This window comes from Ostrea edulis, chromosome 3, assembly GCF_947568905.1.
Source record: "Ostrea edulis chromosome 3, xbOstEdul1.1, whole genome shotgun sequence".
Lineage (NCBI taxonomy): Eukaryota > Metazoa > Mollusca > Bivalvia > Ostreida > Ostreidae > Ostrea > Ostrea edulis.
Window position 1 is genome coordinate 33,228,329 of NC_079166.1, and position 18,406 is coordinate 33,246,734.

At 34.6% G+C, this 18,406-nt stretch overlaps 1 protein-coding gene across 1 annotated transcript; it reads right to left on the reverse strand.

Moving 5' to 3' along the window:
• Nucleotides 1–311: 311 nt before the first annotated feature.
• LOC125675353 (mitochondrial tRNA methylthiotransferase CDK5RAP1-like) lies at nucleotides 312–18,385 on the reverse strand. Its single transcript, XM_056160513.1, has 13 exons — nucleotides 17,964–18,385; nucleotides 16,576–16,679; nucleotides 15,879–16,011; nucleotides 8,004–8,135; nucleotides 6,059–6,140; nucleotides 5,656–5,776; nucleotides 5,077–5,343; nucleotides 3,602–3,699; nucleotides 3,320–3,375; nucleotides 2,773–2,903; nucleotides 2,443–2,592; nucleotides 1,338–1,478; nucleotides 312–675 (listed from the first exon to the last, which is right to left on the reverse strand). The coding sequence occupies exons 1-13, from the start codon at nucleotides 18,271–18,273 to the stop codon at nucleotides 568–570; spliced, it is 1,833 nt and encodes a 610-aa protein (XP_056016488.1). The 5' UTR covers nucleotides 18,274–18,385; the 3' UTR covers nucleotides 312–567.
• Between the last annotated feature and the right edge of the window lie 21 nt (nucleotides 18,386–18,406).

Here is an 18,406-nt window from a genome sequence, read left to right on the forward strand (position 1 = left end):
TGCTTTTGCAATAAATTTTCATCACGATGCCCATTGCTAAGCGACAGAAAACTAATAATTTTGGGACTCTGACAATGTACTGTTTGATTAATTTATAAATCTATACAACAATTACTTTAAATTATTGATTAGATTTTAATATTTTCAATTTCTGAGAATTGAGAAGGTGAGATTTGGGCAATTTTTCCTTTGATACTCCTGAAATACTGTCTGAAAAGTATGACAGTCCCCTCAGTTTTCTCCGGCAGAGTCTGCATTGTCACATAAATAAGAGGGCTTCAAGTATACTGATGCAAAATAAAATGTAACACTGCATATTTAATCCTTTATTGGCACAAAACAAAATGAACACGCATGTTTATACATATACCTGTGTAAATGTGATTAGTCCAAGCAAGATCCGTGAAAGTACATAAAATTGCATTGTATCCCAATTCTGTCTCTATCTGGGTGGGACTGACATAACAAGAGAAAAAGCCATCAGATCAAATGATTCTAGTGTCCTTTGTCATCATATTTTTCTCTAGTATGCTTTCTCTACATGGACACCAACTATCACCATGGCTTTCACAATGAGGCTGTCCTTGACACATTGTCAGTTTTCACTGTATAGTTGGCTAGGCTGCTGTGATATAATGGTTGACCAATCAATGTCTGGGAATTTGCAGATAAAATCTGAAACATAATGAATCGGACTGTATTGAAAACTATGATTTTTATGATAATGAAACATCTGAAAAATTTCTGTAAAAAAGTCCCTTATGATTTATCACAAAATATGAAACTGTTGGCATTTTAAAAACTAGATTCCTAACTAAATGCATCTAAATTAAATAGATCTGATAACTATATACATAATTTTCCTATAATCAAAAAGTGCATAATGACTTGGGTACCTGGATTTTGTGGGGGTCAATCTTAAATGGTTTGAAAAACAATTACATTTTTAAACACTGTAAGTGCTACTAGTGTTTGAAATTTTTTGAAATTTTGTAACTATATTTACTTTAAGACTTGTTTGTACAGGGGCAGACATTAGAAAGACGTTGCGCAAACACCATGGAGACTCCACTGGAATATCTCCCCATCTGCATCTTCTAATGAATATCAAAATTTCAACATCTTCCTAATAATTGGGGTACATACAGAGTATGTTCATCAGATCTTGTGATTTTGTGATCAGAGAGTTATCGTTCTTTACTTTTAGTTCAGTTTCTCCTGTCAATGGAAGGTCTGATTTTATGAAGTATATCAATATCACGGATACAATTAGAATCAGAATACTATCATAGACAAGATTATGAACAACGCATAACTTACAATATTGATATCCATACCTTAACAACAACATAATCCCCAACAGTGATGTTCCTCGGATTGTCTCCCCTTTCACAACTCGGAATGGGATCACTTGGTATTACAACTTTAATGCTGCCATCATTTCTTCCCCATATATCCCTGCTAGACCTCTTGCTTGACTGAAAGAATGCAAACATGTTTGTTTTAAGATTTTCATGTAAAATCATTTTTAAAAAATCTATCCATTCTGATAAACTTGGATGTGCTTCAATTGCTTCTGAACAATGTGTTTCCTAATGCTTTTCCTAACATAATTATACGAACAAGTGAAGACAATAATCAGTGATCAATCTCATAGATCCTAAAATAAAAGATACAAAATTAAGCAAAGGTGGGATCCAGGTGCCTTAAAGGAGTAAGCATCCCCTGTTGACTGGTCACACCTGTCGTGAGCCTTATATCTTGATCAGGTAAATGGAGTAATCTGTAGTCAAATACCGGTACCCTAAGTATATAAAGATTGGCCTAACAATTGGTATGAAACATGTCATACAGTATTTAACCCAGTAATAGCTTTGACTTGCAAATTGGATCATCATAACGACCATAGAATTTGTCAAATTTTGACTTTAAATGAGACTTTTGAAACCCTTGTAACATCAAATTATTTGTCAATAGCCTGCCTCAATTCAAAACTTGATCATACTCAGAACAGGCTTTCATGTATCGAATCAGTTGAGAAACATAAACATCATATGCAGGTATGTGATAATGGAATATTGTTATATAAATATGGGAAGTTGATGATGGAGAAGCTGAAGTCAACTCGTTTGTCACAAAGTTGTGTTGTTAGTTTGCCAATGACACAACTTTGTTTCACTCACTATGACTGTTCAATGAGCATAACAAAAGTAAAGAGATCAAGTGAATGTTTTCTTGGCCAAAATTATATGAAAACAACTTTTTTTCATCATAAAACACCAAATCTAAAATTACATAAATCTAGTGGTAAAAATCATATTTAGTGTATCCTGTAGAGATTGACGTAAAACAGTCTGAAGCTGAGTATCTTCCCCTCTAACCCTAAAGAAGATCTTGTTGTGAACCTTTGATTGGCTGAAGTATAAAATGTTTTGTATTTACCCCCTCTATCAGGATGAGTTGCTCTTGGCCAATCTGACTTTGGTTCAATCCCAGCATTCCCCTCCGAGAACATTCTATCACTTCATCGACTCGTCTACGCTTTACAGACTGCGGCACAGTGTCTTTCAAACGATGGTAAGCATGAGTTTTCTGTAATGGAAATGAGGGGTGAATATGAAATTTCAAGGTGCGGTAATCAATATACTGTCACCTACTAGTATTCCCATAAAGAAAACGGGTTACATATCACAGCATGCACATATTCAAAGATGACAGTTTCATGGCAGACGGGAAGATTGATGTGAGATTGTTAAATATAAATACATGTACCTGTCTCATGCTGTAAGCAAACTGGTATACATATCGGTATTGGACTTCCTCAATGAGTGACAGCGTATCTCGGTGATTCTCTTCCGTTTCCCCACAGAATCCCACGATAAAGTCACTGCTTAAAGACACATCTAAAACAAAGCATAGTCACTGCTTAAAGTCACATCTAAAACAAAGCATAGAGTCACTGCTTAAAGACGCATCTAAAACAAAGAATAGAGTCACTGCTTAAAGACGCATCTAAAACAAAGCATAGTCACTGCTTAAAGACAAATCTAAAACAAAGCATAGTCACTGCTTAAAGACAAATCTAAAACAAAGCATAGTCACTGCTTAAAGACAAATCTAAAACAAAGCATAGTCACTGCTTAAAGACAAATCTAAAACAAAGCATAGTCACTGCTTAAAGACAAATCCAAAACAAAGCATAGTCACTGCTTAGATATACAACTAAAAAAAAGCATAGGATCCCTGCTTACAAACACACGTTAAAATGAACATAATTATACACAGTACATTGTATGACCTACTTTTGGGTTTTACTGACCTGGTATAATGTCTCTGATGTGATGAACTAAGTCTAGATAGGCTTCCCTTGTGTGTCTAAAACAAATGTCTGAGTCTGAGAACCGATCTAGTCATCAATAAGGAACTTATGTACTGTATCTTGTAACGTAATAGTATACTGCAATTCTCAAACACACTCAAATAATATATTCTCTGTATGTTTCACATTCTTAATAACAATATACACGTATAGAGATTTTTTAAGTAAAGGACTTTCAGTCATCTTCCTTTTCCTTTTACAAGAAATTAATGTGTGCCATACCCTCTTCTCATCGCCTGTAACATATCTGTGCTCCCGCTCTGAGCTGGTAGGTGGATCTTATTGCAGACATTGGGTCTGTCTCTGATCAAATACAGCACCTGTACAGTAAGTTATTCCATATTATATAAAATCAGGGATTTGAATTCAGTTATCATAAACTACAGTCTGACCAAATAACCCTACATGTAATACATGTACCAAAATCAGGATAATCAAAGCAAGATATACTATAGGATTAAACATTCTTTTTGAAGAACTTGTCGATGTGTAAACTCTAAACATTTTACTCACAAACTGAATAAAAATGCAAAGCACTTTTATGTTGAGTTTTTGAGTAAAATATCCAGAGTTTACACATTGATAAATTCTTCAAAAAGAATGTTTGATTCTTATTATTCCAATTAGTTCACTGGATTAGCAATTTAAAAAAATTGAATAGTTTCCCCCGCTGAGAGTCTGTATATGACATTATTTACTTTCAGGAGCTATGAATACATCGCGTTTTTGGATTTACTGATGTGTAAAGTTTCATTCAGATTTACTTTTATCCAATCAAAACAATTGTGATAAATAACATTTAGAATAACAGTCTCGATTGAAGTCGGCATTTCGCAAATTCTATGGTCGTTATAACGATCTAGTTTGTCGATACAACCTCGCATTGGGTCAAATGCTGTCTGACGTATTTCATACAGATTATTAAGCCGTTCTTGGCACACTGTTTTGACTGCGGATAACTCCGTTTACCTGATCAGGATATAGGGCTCACGGTGGTTGTGACCGGTCAACAGGGGAGGCTTACTCCTCCTAGGCACCTGATCCCACCTCTGATGTGTCCAGGGGTCCTTGTTTGCCCAACTATCTATTTTGTATTGCTTATAGGAGTTATGAGATTGATCACTGTTCGTTATCTTCACCTTGCATTAGAATTATTATGAATTTTATTCCCAAATGGTTATCGCTTGACCTCAATTAATCACATTACCATTACCTTGTATTCTATGACCTCAGTTAATCACATTACCTTAACCTTGTATTCTAATTTCTCTGACCAAATGATTCTAGTTAAAAACCCGGACACAACCACTTGTAAAAAATCTTGACATTAGTATCTTTTGCATCAAGATGGAATAGAAAGATGGGTAGAGGGGTAGAAGGACTGACAGAAATGTGGATGGACGGACAGGCAGACATTAATTCATATATACCCTCTAAACATAGCTTAGCGGGGGTGTGAAAAGGTGGACAGTTTGTATTTTAGTATTCATTGAATATTTTTGATTGACATATACCTCTTTCAAATGTGCAAATTATTTCCATTTAATACATTAAAGTTGCAAAGTGAATTATTTCTTACATTATCTTTTTTTAAGTGGTAGATCTAAACTGACACAATCGGTGAAATTCATTCAGGAATCACCAGATTTCATACAGTAATAGCGGTGTCTATCAAAAATACATAGAACAAAGAATACCTCATCTGGAAAATCTTTTGGATGTGGAGAAGTGAACCGGATCCTCATATCCGGATCTATCTGGGATACCTGATCCAGGAGGTGGCTGAACCGCCTCCCTCCACTCTGTGGTTTGTAAATTGTTTTGAAACCTTTACTTAATATGGTGTTTTTCGTACTTTCCCCTTCATGAGCCTCATTGTTTGGTAGTCCCCCATAATGCACCTCTTCTGATTTGTCACAATAGCTATTCACATTTTGTCCAAGCAGTGTAATTTCTTTGATACCCTGCAAAATACAATTTTGGTTAATATTGAATTTCAATAAATGTACAATGCCAACTTTGTAATACATTACCTGGAGAAAACAGAGTGGATAATGGATAAGCAAAATATATGCACAGGGAAGGCTTGTTGTCATCCCAAATTCCCTGTGACACTAATGGTCCTTGACATATTTGTAAGTGGAGAGGTAATAGTTCCATAAACAGACTGGGAATAATTGTCTGTTCTGGCTTTATGGTCTATGTCAGATGAAGCAGTGCGTGTAACATATTTACCTGATCTGACCCCCCCCCCCCTCCCCCAGTATCTAACATACCTGATCTGACAGCATTCTGACCTCCTCCAGTATAGAGGACACAGGCCGACTCCTTTCCCTGCCCCGGGTGAAGGGCACGATACAGTAGGAACACATGTTGTTACAGCCCCGGGTTATTGACCTGAGGACAAAGAAAATTCTGGAGTTTTTCCGCAGTCAATAATTTTATACTTAAAACTGTTGAATCATTCAAATGTGGGGACCAATTTTTCATGAACAATGAAAATCTTATAAACTCTTTGGAATGTGATTTTGTGGATTTGAAACATTATACAAATTGTGTATTTTGTCATGATAATTGAAATTCTGTAGGAATAAAATCCAAGAAATCCCCCCCCCCCCCCCCCCCCCCCCCCATGGAATTTAATTATCCCACAGTAAAGGATCTATAAAGATCACTCACACAAATGCAGTCTTGGCATTATCATTTATTCGGACTGGCATCACATCAGCGTACGTCTCCTCCAGTGACAGCATAACATTTACTGAAAAATACAAGTTTTAATGAGTTGTATTCAGCATATAGAATTTCAAATGTACAGCAGTTTTTCATTGTGTTTTTATTCAGATGAAAAAAAATATTCATGTTCATTTATGATATTCAAAAAGTGATATGTAGTGTAGTTGAAATTTGTTTATATTGACCAGTTCTACACTTCTCAGTACACTTTAATGATGCTTCCACAGGGTTTTGACACAATCTGAGCAAACTGTGTATGTAGTATAATATCATACTATATACACGAGTTTGATCAGATTGTGTCAAAACCCTGTGGATGCATCGCCCTGACTGATCAGTGATCGTATACATGCAGTCTTATTTTTGTTGTAGGTTTATTTTGCTACTTTCATGGGTTGGCGAGAGGGTGACAAAAACAGAATAGATAATGTAACTACTGTATATTCCTAAATATATGCGAGGAATTTATTATCACGTAATTTTGCAAGAGGCATTACCCTCAAAATAAAATTATTTGCTTTTATTTTTCTGTTGTTGAAGTACATGTAAAAACTCAAGATTAACGGCCCATGCGAATTCATGTACACACAGTTTGAGTCACATATACAAATGTTGACGTGTACGAGTCATTTCCCATAAAATAAGGAATCTACAGTATAGCATTTTTATAATGGATATAAAATCCTTGAATTTAAAAATTTAGAATATACTGATAACAGATTTTCCCCAGAAAACATGACATATCCAGGAGCGGATTAAAAACTGTTCTGCAGTATTTCCTGACTAAATTCACTTAGGGCTGTTCCAGAAATGATCAAATGGGGGGGTCGGGCGGCAAACAATACTTTTTTATGTGGGTGGTCATATTTTTTCATATTTTATTTGGTCCGTGGTTGGACTGTTCAAATTTTTTTTATTATGGGTAGTGGGTAGTTTCTATTGTTTTTTAATTTTGTGCCACGTGGGTGTTGAGTTTTCAGAATATTTTTATTGTCGCTCTTGTCGTGTTGGTTACAAAACATTGGAGGGAAAATTGAAAATGTGCTTTCGAAATCGGAAATAACATAGAACTATTCGAGTTGTCGCTCTTTGTAGCGCATAACTTTCTATTTCCATTACGGCACTCTTCAAATTAGAGGCGCGTTTAGTAGAGTCCCTTGGGACGTGATGGCGGAGAACTCTGTAGATTATTACAGTTTACAGTGCATCGATCTTGGGAATATTTTGAAATCAATAGGTATTCCGTTTTCTAATAAAAATAGGCAAACCTTGGTTGATTTATGCGAGGGTACTGATGCGTTATATTTATAAGTCAAGTGTGATGGTGATATAGAGGCCTCCATTAGAAGACGAACGATTCGTGGAAAAACATATCCATACCCATTTCATGATAATAGCATCGCTTGGACTCCCAATCTTTCCAACATTCCCGCCATAGATGCCTTTGATTGTTGATGTGACATCGTTTCTTCAGAACTACTGTGATACAATGTCGCACAGGCATTACCGCGTCATTGACTACTAGAATGTTTGTCCCGAAAACCTTGCGAGATTTGTACTGTTTTCATTTTTAAAAATATTTTTGTGGTGGGTCTGGTTAGGTTTTTTTTTTAATTAGATGGGTCATTGTAAAATGAGTTTTATCAATTTGATGGGTCATGGGGCAATTTTTTATTTTTTTTATGGGTGCTTGGTATATACAAAAGGTGCCTCCCGACACCCCCCCCCTCCCATGTATTTATTTCTGGAATAGCCCTTAGGACATGTTGCCTTCGTGTATGAAGCGTTTAATGAAAAAGGCGTTTTACCAAATTGCCAAACAGAAGTGTAATATATTTGATATATTGACCTTCTGACCGGTCAGACTCTGGACTATTGATATACTGACCAGCGGACTGTCTGGACTCTGGGGTGATGGCCAACAGATGTGGCAGGTCTCTGTAAGCATCTGGTCCACAAACCAAATCTACCATCTTCTCCTTATCCAAGATCTTGTGTTTCAATCTCTCAGCCATGCAACCTTTAAAACATATAGCAAACAAAATTAAGGTATAGATTGATATAATCTTTTGCTATCTGTATAAAAAAATCTCCACTTTCTAGCCATGCAAACTTTAATGCATTCTATTTCTATCTGAATTTTAAAAAATCCCAACTCACTATTCTGTTGCAAAATAGTTCATCCTATGATTACTTTTACCGTATTTTGCCGAATATAATACGCAGTGGTGTTTAATACGCACCCCCCACTTTGAGCCTAAAAGTTGCTGAAAAAACGCACTTCGGGTGTATAATACGCAGCAAAAATTTTGACCAAGCGGTAATCTTTATTTTATACTTGGTGTTAATTTTCACTTAATATTTTTACAGAAATAATGAATTCTAAACAACGCACAATAAGAACAAGGTACGGTTGTATACATAAAAAGACCCAAAAAATTTCTCTGTATAAAATGTGTCTGGAATTAACCTTAATCAGCGTTTTAAGGTAGAGATTGATAGGTTGATGCTAAAAAAATTAACCATTGAATTTTTTTTATTTTGATATATGTTTATGATGAAGCTTCGATATAAAACATAATAAAAAATCAATGTAGGTAATCGACCTTGTTTTTGAGAAATAGGGCGATTTTAACAACACCTTCTTTAGTCCCTGTAAAGCGTAAAAAGTGAAGAAAAATAAGTAGAGAGCAATATACAAATAGAGCTATAACATTTTTATTGTAAAGAGGATCATAACTTGTCATATATGGTTCCAAACAACCTTTCACATAATTGTATATTACACATCAATTTCAAGTTCAGCAATCATTATTAACATGCAACAACATTACTTCAACACAGCTACATTGGCCAATTACCTTAAAACAGTGCACAATATTTGCACACAGGGTCATACCTTTGCTTAAGCTGCAAAAAAAAATTACCCATCAAATTTCGTATTTTATTTCATTAAGTGGTCAGTCTATTAGTAAGTAAAATATATGAAAAAAATTATACACCATAATGGGGTTCAATATGGAACTAGCAAAAAATTCCTAACCCCACCCCCTTTTAACAAAGTACACATTTTCTTAAGAAAAAGGGTTATTAAAAGATGTTGTAAACAATCCATCAAAAACAGCTTGCTGAAATTCGAAGATTCTTTGTAATACCTTTTTTAAATTAATAAATATAATACAGAAAGTATGTATTTCAAATTTTAGCTTATATTTTGTTGTAGTTCTCGTTGTTGACCTTTGTGCACTTACACTCAGAATATAGATTTATCATACGTCATCATATTTGATGATTAATATCAAGAGTTTTCCCAAATAAAAATCCCCACAAAAAATTGAAATACAATTTATATTTGTTAAAACAAATGTCTCCATTACATCCCAACTCCTTTAATATACTGCATGGTATGGAGGAGAAAGAATGAGCAGGAACATAGACGTCATGAATTGCACTCGGTGCATTGAGAAGAAAGATTCAGCCAGCAGAGATAAACTACTGACCTTTTTATAACTTAGAATGTTTAAGCATTCCCAAATTACCTCTTTGAAAATTGAACATGACAATAAGAAGGTTTCTATAAGCTATTTCAGGGGCGGATCAGGAATGGAAGTTGGGAGGGGGGGGGGGTGCAACTGTATGAGGCAGGGGTCTGGGGGCCGCCTTGAAGGGGGGGATTCCCCCAGAAACTCCTGGATTTTACAGATTTTTTAGGGCTTAAAATATGTCTCCTATGTAGTCATTTTGATTATTTTCTGTCATTTTTAATAAGGTGAAATTAATAAAATAACGCAAATTTTAAGGGTTTTTGGAAAAAGTAGCAGTTCTCCCACTAAAAGTAATTCAATAAATCAAAAGATTTTGTCAGACATTTATTTCTCTGAGAGTGGAGGAAATTATAGTTTCTTTTATCGTATATATTTCTCTAAACAAGAGACCACGATTTACTTTAAACTTGAAAATTTTAGGGGGGCTCGCGCCGGTTATTATACAATATTATTGTCTTTAAAAAAGACATGTAATACATGAGTACATGTACTTGTTTTCCATTAAATTCACACTTTAGTATGTTGCACAATATATCCATTGCTCTGGGCTCACAAATACATTATTGATTCTATCCAAGTCCCACATTTTGCAGAAGTTCTTGAATTTTCTCTGTAACCTGTAAAGTTGTGGGGTCCAGGGGATATGACATCATAAATGTAAATGAAGTACCTGTTATAAAAAATATATTCTGTATATTCAAATATTGAAAAAAAGATGAATATCTAATATACTAAGAATTGTCTTTATAAATGTCTGGTGTTAAAATGAAAAATTCTATCTTACTAAGACAGAAAATATTGTACCTTTCTTGGTGATTTTCATGGCAAATTGCTGTTGAAGTTGTTGGCTGGAAGCCCATTTCAACTTGCACTGGTCCTTAGGATGATGCTTAGAAAAAAATCATCATAATTAATATTTGCACAGTCAGTATTAATCATTAATTATACTGTGTCAGACAATGTCAATTTTAAAATTGTGTGTCTCAATGCATGTTTAGTGAACTTTAAAATGCTGATATATTGAAAATTACACACATAACATGTATTTTATTATGTTAATTTTTAAAATCTTGTCTGAAATCAGTATTACATATGTAACACTACATGTATGTTAAATGTGTGCAGTGCAGCAATGTGAACTCTTGCAGTAGTAGTACATCTGCATGATTGTTATTTATTTCATATTGTTATAGTTACCTTCTATTTAAACTGTACATACCCTCCCACCCCGGGTCCTTAATGAGGTGAATAAACATCATAATTATCATATTACAATATGAGATGACAGATATGTTTTCATAAACTGCCTGTTCATTCTAATAATATAAAAACAAGTCAACTCTAGATTTATCAGACCTGTCTCCTTTACAGAGTGTGTGTCAAGAGGAGGACATACATATCTTATTTTCATACAATACATTTCTTTGCCTATGAGGGGGGCTTGTGATTTTACAAATATTTTAAATAAAGTTTTGTAGACCTACATGCTTGCATGAAACATGAAACCCCAGATTTGAAATATATCTTAGGTCAATGAAATTTCAAGATACTATAAGTACTATCATTTATACCAAATAGAATTTTAGTGCAACACCCCCCCCCCCCCCCCTCAAACTTGTGAGAGCCCTATTTTTTTTTTTGAAATCTGGCATATACATGACATCCATTTACAATTACATGTAGGAGTTATATTTTGGGCACATATGGAATACATAAATGCACAAAAAATGAAACAGCTCCAAATTGTGCGTTTATACAGTCATAGGACATAATTATTCGCCACTTTCAAAATGGCTGCCATGAAACGCACGTCCACTTGGTGAAGTTTGAAAGTTGTTTGCTGTGGATAGAATTAAAATCTTACCTCAGTATTTGGTCAGATTTCCTTTCATCCTGATTACCTCCTTTAGTCGCCCTGGTATAGAATTATAAAGGTTCTGTACATAGTTTAATGGAATGTTTTCCCACACAGTCCGAATTTCCGCTATAAGATCTTGTCGAGAGTTTATAAAATGGACACGGGTTTCTAGTGTTCTTTTCAAATGTAACCATATGTTCTCTATTATATTTAAATCTGGTGACTGTGCTGGCCATGTTGTTGTATTAATATTGTTGTCAGCTACATAATCTTTAATAATTTTGGCTCGATGAACAGGGGCATTGTCGTCCATGAAAATGTAGTTGTTCTCCGGGAAATGCCTGGCTATTACTGGCCATATATTATCATCAATTATTTGTAAATATCTTTGAGCATTAATGTTACCTTGGATATCAGTCAAAGTGCCCATACCTTGAAAACAAATGCATCCCCAGATCATAACACTTAACTTTCGTCGCGGAGCAGGACACGCTAGTTGGGGGTTATACTTTTCATCCGCTTTTCGCCACACGTATACCTTGTTGTTATCCCCAATAACAATCTGACTCTCATCACTGAAAATCCATTTACACCATTCTTGCTGAACTGTCCAATCTTTCCTCTCCTTGCACCATTTTACACGTTCTTTTTTATTCACTTCACGAACTGCCACTTTCTTCTTTGCAACCCTCCGTACATATCCTAATTTTTTTATTTTTCTTTCAACAGTTTTTGTACAAAATTGATGATTCCTATTTTCATTAATAATGCCTGTTATGTCTTTGTAAGTACGTCTCCGATTTTCTTTGATGACCCTTGAAAGTTTGTTAGAATCCCTCTGCGTGAATAGACACTTACGGCCCCTTCCCGTGCGATTTTTCACATCAGAATGCTGTTTGAATTTCTTAATAACACTTCGCACGGTAGATCTGGGTATTCCTAAAGTCTTTGATAAGTTAGAAACATTTCCGTTCACTTTGTGTGAATTAACTACGAGATTTCTGACTTCAATGCTCAGCTCTTTCCCTTTACGACCCATTTCAATCAACAATGTTTACTAAGTTTATGATCAATAGCAGACGAAAAAATGTATGTGTACACGTCATCAATTTTAGTAGCTTGACCCTGTTGTAAAAATATGAAGGGGAAATTTGTTGTCTATTTATAGCACGGGGGTCTATTTTCGGTTCCTAATCGCAAATACAACGCCATTTGCGCACAGGGTGGCGAATAATTATGTCCCATGACTGTAGATGTTATTATAAAATCGCGTTGTGAAATAGCAGAGGAAAAGTGGGTTGAATACAAATTCAATTTGCCATTTTTTTCACTTACCAAACGAAATTATGATTTTGTTGTCCACGTTGAATGCATCCATCGAATTCCTCTTCTCAGAAGAAACTTTGTTTAAACTCTCAATGACTACATAAACAGTATTGAAACTCGCAGCACTCGGACATCACGATCACGCTACATCAACAACTTTGTTTACGTAGCGCAGCTATGCATAGTGGTGAATTTCGTGAGGTAAAAAGTGCCATTCTGCACGGACGAAACATTTAGTCCACTATTATTACATTGACGTATTCCTAATCTAAATTATGGCCAAATTTCTATATCTTTCGTCGAGACGACCCTCTCAATCATCGATTCAGTCACAGCAACAACTTCTACTTTCGGAATCCCTTTTTGTTTTTCAACTACTCTATGGCGATGTACGGAATTCCGAAAAATAATTTCACGTGAAAATACACGATTTTTACTGATCACGTGGTTGCTATCGGTCTCTACCTTAAGAAAGTAAAATAAATGCCAGGTATACCATGTCAACAAAATCAGAATGATAGTCCTAAATGGATAGCATTATGACATCATGAATAAGACATTTCCCGCCTTTTTCTCAAAATAAGCCTGAAAACTTTCAAATGTCATACAAATTATTGCTCAGGAAAAGATGTGCGCATTTGTCGAGCAAAATGAAAATGATATATATTGTGTATTATTTTGAGATGAAAAACATGCTTCAATATGAATTTGCTCGACGCATGCGCTGTATGTTTTCTAAAAGGAAAACCACCTGAATTTGTGGATATTTTCATTGAAAATGGCATTTTTGCAATTTTATGCCAACTTCAAGCTCTCGTCATATGACACAAATCATTTTGCTGATCAAACTGAGTGAATTTTGGGTTTGCTAAACTATTCCTTAATTGAATGCCAGGATTTGAGCTCCATGTGAAATCATCAATATTTTGGGCCAGATGACTGTAGAAACTGTACCTACTTCTTTGCAAACTTTTTGAGATGAGGTCTACATCGCGGTAATCTTCAATGAGAATCTTCAGGGAAATATCAACCCGGACAAGCCTGTTCATTTCAGCAAAGCTCGAGATTTGGTAGCATTAAAGTCTTAACTGACTCGATATTTCCTTTGTTGAAACTTAAAATCAATCAAATAGCCGATGTTATAAAAATAAAATTAAACAATTAAACTATCGCTTATTGTACTGTAATCAACACACCATGGTAGGTACAAAGATGCAAATTATCAACTCCTCGTTAACTACGATGACTATTAAAATGTGTGAAAAAAAATTTTGTTAGGTATTTCTTTACCCGGAGGGGGTATCTAACAAAAGCAGTGTACACAACAATGGCTTCGTAAAACACACGCTTTTACGCAAGAATAGTTATTTCAAAGATTCAAATAAGTATTTCATTAAAAATTAGGCCTATTCATAAAACTTACAGTAAACAAACTTTTAGCAAGTGACAAAATTATTTTCCAACAATTTTAGCACGTGTCAAGGCATTATTGTGTACACATGCTTTCAATAATGGCGGCATATTGCGATGTAATGAATAGTCAGATCCAATGCAATTTGATTGGCTGTTTGTTTCATGATAATTGAATTATTTAGATATTGTAAGTATATATATCACATTTTCTGCAATTTTACGTTTCTGTAGTAATTTTCTTGAGGTCGAATTTTCTAGTTAATAAATAGGTGAACGTGAAAAGGCGTACAGTATCCGAAGCCTTGGTCTTTGAGTGAAATATTACACTACTTAATCGCCGAGTTTCATCTGAAAAAAAAAAGGTCAAAAACCTATTGTGGTATATAATACGCACCCCTTTCTGGCACAAAAATATTCTCTAAAAAAAGTGCGTATTATATTCGGCAAAATACGGTAAATTCTTTCACATAAAAGTAAAATGCATTTAGTACATATAGGGAAACATTCAACCATAATTATTTATTTTCGCCACTTTTGCCCTTGTTGTCAGTGGGCGAATTTAAAACTGGTTTCTCTCTCATATCTGTTTTAAAAGAACTGTATCTGGGCAAATTTAAAGTGGGATGAAAATGTTTGCAAGTGTAGAAGGGCGAAAATAACTTCGAGCGAAAATAATCCTATATACAGTATGTGTATTACACTGTAATATCCAGTCATATTGTGAAATGAATGAAAATGATTTGATAGACATATCTTTACACATTTATAATGCCATTAGTATGTTGCATCACTGGAATGGGGAGGGGGGGGGGGGGTGTTACTGCAGACTACAGATCTTCAGAGAACATGGGTAAGTTTTTTTCCATTACGTATTTACATTCCAACATGATTTAGCGATGAGAAATTTAGAAATCAGGAGTGTTATATCTGCATGCTGAATGATCCTTATGCTGATACATGTATCACATTGCCACACTAATTAATAACGCTGACATCACAAAGCCAATCCAACCAATCACATTCAAGAAAGCAGTTCCCACGGTTACTCATTGGCTGATGTTGACTGACAAGAACGAAGAGTCCTATTACGATGATACTTTTAAAATGTCACATGTACATTTAATATGAATATAAGCATTGTATATATATATAATGATAGAAAACACGACTGAAGAAGACCGGTAACATGGTCGAAATATTTCAACAAAGTGTTTAGAGTTTTATATATATATATATATACATTATATATAGGACATTATATATATACATTTTTATAACTGTCTGAAGAGGCATTAAAGCCGAAAGCGCTTAAACAGTGAAATGTTATTCGAGTTTTGTGATTCTTGACTTTTATTTATTGGATATATATATATATATATATATATTGAACCGATAACACATAACAGACTATTTTTTCATAAAGCATTGAACTGCGTTATTCACCTTGTCTGCACATCAGAGCTTGTTATCGGTATCATGGATGTCAAAAAATAAACATCTAATGCTTACGTACACTCCTTGAGTACATGTATAAAGCCATTATCGACATTGATAAAGAAATGAAAATACTCACAACATGTTTAAAGCTACTCTGTAAGATTTTGATATAAAGGATTTGTACCTAGAATCCCAATACGTAGAGGGTTCCTTTTGCCAGCCTTCCTCTTCAGTCCTTTGTACTTCTCCACCATATTCCACACTCGCTGTTCTGCATTGTCTCTAACGGAGCATGTCATCAGCAAGATTACATCAGCCTGTCACCAAAACCATTCATCCATTACAATATTCAGGATTTGTTTTCTAAGACTATCTTTTGGTAGCAAAATAGCCAAACACCAGATCAGCTGGGACAATTCTAATTTAGCGGTACAAACTAATGTTTTAAAATTATAGACAATAGTGTCCAAATACCATTTATTTATCATGTTTATTTGTCTCTGAAATTCGATCATTACACCTTGTTACATGTAAATCTGATACTATTGTTTACTAGATAGACACTCTATAGAATTCGAGGACAATAGCACATGACATTGTTTGATAACTCTTTGTTAAACTAATGCTATTAATGACTAATTATCATTAGTGGTTGTGATACTTTCATTATTAGCCCAGTGTTAACATCATTTTTATGGTATCAATAAATCGATTGAGTACATGTATTTCTCATGTCTTAGAATGAATAACAAACATGATTTTGGCAGCTAATGTCCCTCTATCATAAACAGTGATGTGTTCCTGTGGTGACGTCTCTACATGCATGAAATGTTCCCAAATATGACGTAAAACAAAATACGCACAAAAAAATCTTTTGTTACCTCTCTCACAGAGTCTGCCTTCATGTAACCTTTATCTTTCAGAATACTCCAGGCAATCTCCGTATCATTGAAATTCATCTGGCATCCATACGTGTCAAAATATACTACAATAATTAAAGAAGATCTGTGATAAACCATAATTTACAAAGAACTTGTACCCAGGGTATTGTGAGAGAAATATAAATGTACAAGCAGGGATTGGGAAGACCATCCACTATGCAACACATTAAGATAAAAATGATGTATAAGATGGTTAATCAAAATACTGCATATAGCTGGATTATTAATGATATCTTTTTTTTGGTCACTTCTGTTTTGATTCCAATTGACTTTAGTTAGCACAGTGATTAATATCAATGGATAAGACATGTAGTATGCTCTAGATTTAAAGTAAATGACACTCATTTTGTAAAAAATATCTGCAGAGTCCTATTATTCAAGTATACACTTTTGAGTAGAAGACAACAAACACAACTTTGGTGTAAGCCAGGCAAGCTTGTCCGGCAGCCGGCGTTTAATAACTTTACAACAAATATACTACATGGTAATTGACTTAAACAAGTTTTATGCTAGTACTGAATAAAATAACAAAGTGTCAAGAAAACCCCCATCATTGACATTAAAAGTCGTGCAGGAAAAACCATAGATAAAATATTTGAAAAAACTATGGAAACCTGTGTCCGAAAGCAAGTGTTAAGTAACGTCTAAGGGTGAATATCGGACCTTATTCATGATTTTAAAAAAAATAAAATTGTGTTACGTACACTTCGTGATACTGGCTTAGAATGACCTTACTCCTGACATCGATACTTTACATAAGCCTTCCTACGGCCATGCCTTATATTACCGCGCTTAGACATTCTAATTCAAAAATGTTCGTATCATACGTTTTTCCTGCTATTCTTCCAAACGCAGGAAAACTACATTCTATTCACATTGATACAACAGATTTCCAAGATGCTGGAATGATATTGGAGGTATTGCAAACATCCATGTGTATTAACATTTATAATGTTGTTATTTTGAACTTAGAAGGGGTCTGTATAGTACCAATTTAACAAGTTTAATGGACTCAAATTATAACTAAAGAATTATTAGATATTCAGTAGATGCAAGAATCTAAATAAAAAATTTAAGAGACTTGGTCTGTTTTTGTTTGTTATTCAGATACCTGTATATGGCCCATAAAAACCCATTGATGGCCCTCTGAAATCTTAAATAAATATTGACCCTGTTGCTCTTCCCAATCACTGTCCATGTAGGCTATTGCATTTTGGTTCACAATTTTGGACAAGATGGCAATTACATGTGCCTATTCCTGCAATAAAGTGAAGTACACTCTATTTTAATGTCATTGGATCTGATTTAAGAATTATGTGCGATTTTACCCTTCCTCCCATGTCCAGAGTAGACATCTTCCTCTAAATAAGGAATGAACTCCCCGACATCCTCATATACATCACTGTCATTCACTTTCCCAGAGTTTGCAATAAAGTGCTGAAGATTAGGTCCTTGTTGAAGTTTTTCACTGAAACTTGCTTTACTCTTGGAGTCCTGAGAATTATATCTGCAAGTCACATTTGAATACTGCAACTGATGGGCTTTTGATGATGTTGCAATAGTACCAAGGTCTGTTATAAGTGTGTTGAAATTGCGTATCAAAGCTTTGCAATGTTTAAATTGCTTTGAACATGACATGATATAAATGTTTCAGTTTGTTGACATTCACAGAACAAAATCCACGTGAAAATAAAGCTTTAAAAGAATATCGAGTCCGATGATATTTGAAGGTAACTAGTAACTTTTGAATTTTTATTAATACTACAAGATT

Coding starts and splice junctions, on each gene's coding strand:
- LOC125675353 (XM_056160513.1), bottom strand. CDS start 18,273: ATGTCATGTTCAAAGCAATTTAAACATTGCAAAGCTTTGATACGCAAT. Junction 2,904..3,319: donor CATCAGAGACATTATACCAG/GTCAGTAAAACC, acceptor GCTTTGTTTTAG/ATGTGTCTTTAAGCAGTGAC. Junction 2,593..2,772: donor TTGCTTACAGCATGAGACAG/GTACATGTATTT, acceptor TTTCCATTACAG/AAAACTCATGCTTACCATCG.